We start from the raw sequence: 4,646 nt of genomic DNA on the forward strand, positions 1-4,646 counted from the left end.
ATAGCAGATCTACAAGCTCACAAGAGAGCTTATAGATCTATTTTCGGGGGGCAACTCAGCACTCTTTAGCTAGTGGAGATGCGGTGCATATACGACATGGATTTCTAAACAAATTTGTTCAACGCAAAATACTGCGTTCAAGTTCAGGAGACTTCTGGAGAAAAAAAACAATTCTCCTGAATGCGCATGCCTTCCGGCATGGCATGGAAGGAAAGGAGTGGCATTTGCATTTCTTTCACCATGTAGTAAATGCTGCATTCGTGGTTTGGAAAAGGCAGTTGTTTTACAGACGGGTAAAAGGGCAGGGGCTGAAGCCCCCTTTGATGTCTATGCTGTGCACGCCCCTGTGCCTTAATGCTGTGACTCATGCTGAAGGCTGTCAGAAGCATTCTGTTATGGTGCTTTGTGTCGCTTTACGTGAACAGAGAGATTGTCAGAGAGATAATATACCCAAAGGAAAACCATAGTTCCTTTGGTATGCTCATTGTCTTTGGTTATAATTGTTAGCATATTTCTGTTCAACCTCCAAAATCTGAAAAGGAGCCCTCCTCAGTCATCTCAAATGCCACGACTGTGAATCAACAGACAAATAATAGCCGAGACCAAACATCTATAGGTTTTATCATTAGATTAATCTTTATTCACCTAGGTTGAAGAGTATAACAGGATAGGTGAGCACCAAGGGGGAGTGGGCACCTCGGTGTTAAACTTACTATTTTTTTCCCCCCCCAAAATGTAAAAAAATATATAAAGTAAATTATATGTGATTGGAACATGCTGAAACATTCGACAATTAAGGTAGTAATACCGGTATTTCAACAATTGCTACAAATTGCTACAGAACCTGTGTACAAGTATGCTGTTATTTTTGGGGCATAAACAAGAAGTTTAAGCTTAAAATTAAGTCTGATAATGATGTGCCTGCCGTGCATGTTCACACATCATGTATACTTTACAATATAAGACCATTTTTTCTAAACATTTTGGACAAAGTAGACAATATATTTGCATGGAGGTGCCCAGATGCCACCTGTGCACTGCAGTGCCCACCTACCCTGTATCCGGTTGAAGGGATGGAGCTCCCCTGGCATTCCCATGTAAAGAGATGTCAATGACAAACACGTCCCAACAAGAGGGAGGGGTGAATAGGATTTCAAGTCCATACATAAAATACATTTATTTGCTATATTTCTCCCTGTTTTATCTGCAAGTGTCCCGTCCGTCAAGGATCCATTTTCAGTCCCACACAGCATCCATCTGTGCTATTAAATATATACATATACATCTCTGTGGATTTATGTATGTGAGCGATGGAGGAATTGGTGAAGAGGGTGGGAGGGGGAGGGGGCTAATGCTTAATTTATTATCTGCCGCGCGATGGTGCCGCGCGCCTAAAGTAGCCAAGCTCACAGTGAGCTTGTAGATTGGCTATTTTCGGAGTGCGACACCATTGTGCATAGCATAGTACATAGTACATAGCTGATCTACAAGCTCACAATGCGTCGCATCGCGACACATTGTGAGCTTGTAGATCTGCTATCAGGCTCAAGGGGGGGTGGGGTAGCGCTCATGCCAGTGTGACCCAGTGGTGGACAAAGTATATACTCAAGTAAATACTCAAGTATTCAAAAGTACAAATTAGGAAGTAGGCCTACATTTATTTTAATCAATGCATTGCTCTATTGAAATTTAGAATGTCCAAAATAGTGAAAATAGCAGATCTACAAGCTCACAACGCTTCAAGGTTTGATGAGGTGTGAGCTTGTAGCTCGGCTATATTTGAATTTTGAAATATGGCTTATAAGTGGTTAATTCATAAATATATTTGTGTAAGTTTGGGTTCCCAAAAGGTTCATCCTGGAGATAAAGTCAAAAAAGTACAATATTTCTATTTGAAATGTAGCGGAGTGAAAGTGAGTGAAGAAAAAAAATATATATTAATAATAATAACAACCCAAAAAATAAATAATGAAGCAAATGAAGTTTCTTTGTCCACCACTGGGCGTCATCACCCTGTGTCTTTACATGATGCCGCAGGAGGACAGGGGGTTGGCGATCTGGCAGGTGCAGGCCGACTGGCAGTACTGGCGCACAGTCTGGTAGCAGCTGCGGTCCGCCTCCACGCCCCACTGCACGGGCCCGTTGGGGTCGGAGGGCAGGCGGCTCAGGATGCTGGTGTTGATGGCCAGCGCCGCCAGGCCGTAGTCCGTGAACAGCACCGTCTCGCGCCGGCACGTCGGGCACGAGATGAACTTGTACTTGGGGCACGACTCGTACAGGATCTGCAGGCACTCCTCGCACACCGAGTGCAGGCAGGAGAGGATGCGCGGGCGCTTCCCGGCGAAGTTGTACGCGTGGCCGCACGTGGGGCAGTCCAGGGGCTCGCAGGGCATGACGGGCATCCCCGAGGACGAGCACGAGGAGGCGGAGGACGAGGAGGTGGAGGACGAGCGGAGCACGTACTGGTTCACGATGACGTCCTCCATCTTGTAGTGGAACTGGTGGTAGCAGATGTCGGAGGCGCTGGCCTTGCGCTGGGCCAGGAAGCCCTGCTCCCGGCGCGTCACGGGGGCCGTCGCCATGGCGGCGGGAACCACCACCATGGCGCGAGAGGAAGGAGGAGGGACGATGGCTGCCCCCGCCATCTCCAGGGCCAGGTCGCTGCAGGCCTGGTTGACGATTATCTCGCCTTCGCCACCCCCGCCGTCCCACGCCACTCTGGGGGGCGGGGCATAGCGCGGCTGGGTGACGGGCACGGGGCACTCTCTGGGGAACTTCTCCGACTGGATGATCTTGACGGTGTCCATGGGGATGGTCACGGTCTGGCGCCTGAGGCAGGACATTCGCTTGTGTAGGAGGCCGGGGGTCTGAGATAGAGAGAGAGAGAGAGAGATGGGGAGTGGAGGGGGGGGGGGGCTGTGGCTGGAGTCCGCGCTGGGCAGCCCTTCCTAGTTCTGGGTACGTGGGCGGTAAGGTTGGGAGCTGCACTGGTGTTCACAGTCAGCCATTCGATGGCACATGAGGACGGATGGTTCTGTCCATGTTTCCTTCAGAGTCCCCCTCCTCCCCCCCTCGACGTTGATGCTTTTTGGCAGACAGACAAAAGGACGCAGCAATAGCACCTATTTCTATAGCCCCTCACGTAGTAACTTCTATTCTAAATAACTCTGACGTAACAGTTTCAGCTTAGTGGTTGCTATGGTCAACCAGTGACGTCAACTAGATAAAGTCTTTTGTTGTTACTGATATAGACTGCTGTTGCCTAACACAGAGACACACACACTATTTTCAGAAATGTATGTTCATATATACACAACAAAATATTTTTTTAGCACTTCAGCACAAAGACGTGTTTCCATTCAGTGACATAACACCAATAAATATTCTCAAATGCACATACAGTGAAGTTCACACATACAGATATATTATAGTAACGGTCTTTGTTCACAGAATGGAGGGAAGAAACAGGAAGTTGAAAAAGGTTCAAGAGTTATTATCTCACACCTCTTAAGGGGAACTCTTGTCTTTTCAAACCAGACTGAGCGACGTGGTCGATGGTGGTTGCCGAAACCAACAGTTCCTTCCTATTTTAAGCTTATACGCGTGTGTTAGAGCTGGCGTTGAGTGTCCAAGAAAGACAACCCCCACGACCTCGCCTCTTTGCTTTTGTACCAATATGGTCAGGTGACCTATGACCCCTCTTGGCAACTTGTTGATAAGAACTTAAGAAGGAGGTCTTTTTTGGAGAGGCGTTTGAGAATGTTCCAGGGGCAACGGAAACCTCTTGGGATGTCTCCAATCAGCTCCGCGGAGGTGGGAGTGAAGGCCGGTTTGCTTGACTTTCAGACCAAGTCCTCCCACTTGAGCAAGAGGGCTGATAACGGTCTGAAGGATGCCACTGTCAGCAACCCAGATGTCGCCCAGATGTATCGGGCCTGCAGTCTGTGGGGACAGAGAGAAACGATGACTGATTAGTGATTACACAACGTCCCAAATGAACACAATAAGAAACAGGAACACCATTTTAAGTGTCAAACAGAGAGAGAGGAGGAAGAACTTGATTGATTTGAGGACGACATTTATATTATCGTTGGGAAACAAGATTTCATGATAGGTAGGCTATCCAACTCATAACTTGTATACATATCCCACGTCATGTATCATATGATCCTAACATAATTCTTTTACAATCTGCCAATCTGAAAGAAGTAGATGTCATGGCAGCTGGCCTGTGGCCAGTCCTGTCTCTTTGATAACTTCTGCTTGTTTGTCCAGTAAGTTGGAGCTGCACTCTGCATGTGGGGAGGTGTATGTCCTGGCTGGCAATCACCTGGCTGTCTTCCGTCCTAGCCTTACTCATCTGCAAAGAGAAAAGCCTGCATGGTCACAACCTAAGGCACAGACGCTATCGGCGGAAGTGCCGGTCGGGAATATCCGTGAATTGTTTCATTCATGGAGAATGTAAACTGATTTGTGTAAATGGGGGTCGGTGGCCAAATACATATATTTTTGGGGGTCCTTGACATGAAAATGTTTGAGAACGACTGACATACATGGGCTTTTCAGAAAACTGTCAGGACATTTGTAGAATCGTCCTCAGGTCTAGAACCAGATTCATTATTCTTCTCCAGTAACACTAGTTCTCA

At 47.4% G+C, this 4,646-nt stretch overlaps 1 protein-coding gene across 1 annotated transcript in view; it reads right to left on the reverse strand.

Annotated features, from left to right (window-relative positions):
- Positions 1–613: 613 nt before the first annotated feature.
- rnf208 (ring finger protein 208) overlaps positions 614–4,646 on the reverse strand; it is an 18,618-nt gene continuing 14,585 nt past the window's right edge. The window contains exon 2 of the mRNA XM_079524673.1: positions 614–3,942. Coding sequence (XP_079380799.1) covers positions 2,022–2,843 — 822 coding nt within the window. The 5' untranslated portion in view covers positions 2,844–3,942 and the 3' untranslated portion in view covers positions 614–2,021. The remainder of the gene's footprint in view (positions 3,943–4,646) is intronic.

Source organism: Electrona antarctica, assembly GCF_951216825.1.
Source record: "Electrona antarctica genome assembly, chromosome: 16".
Taxonomy (NCBI): Eukaryota; Metazoa; Chordata; class Actinopteri; order Myctophiformes; family Myctophidae; genus Electrona; species Electrona antarctica.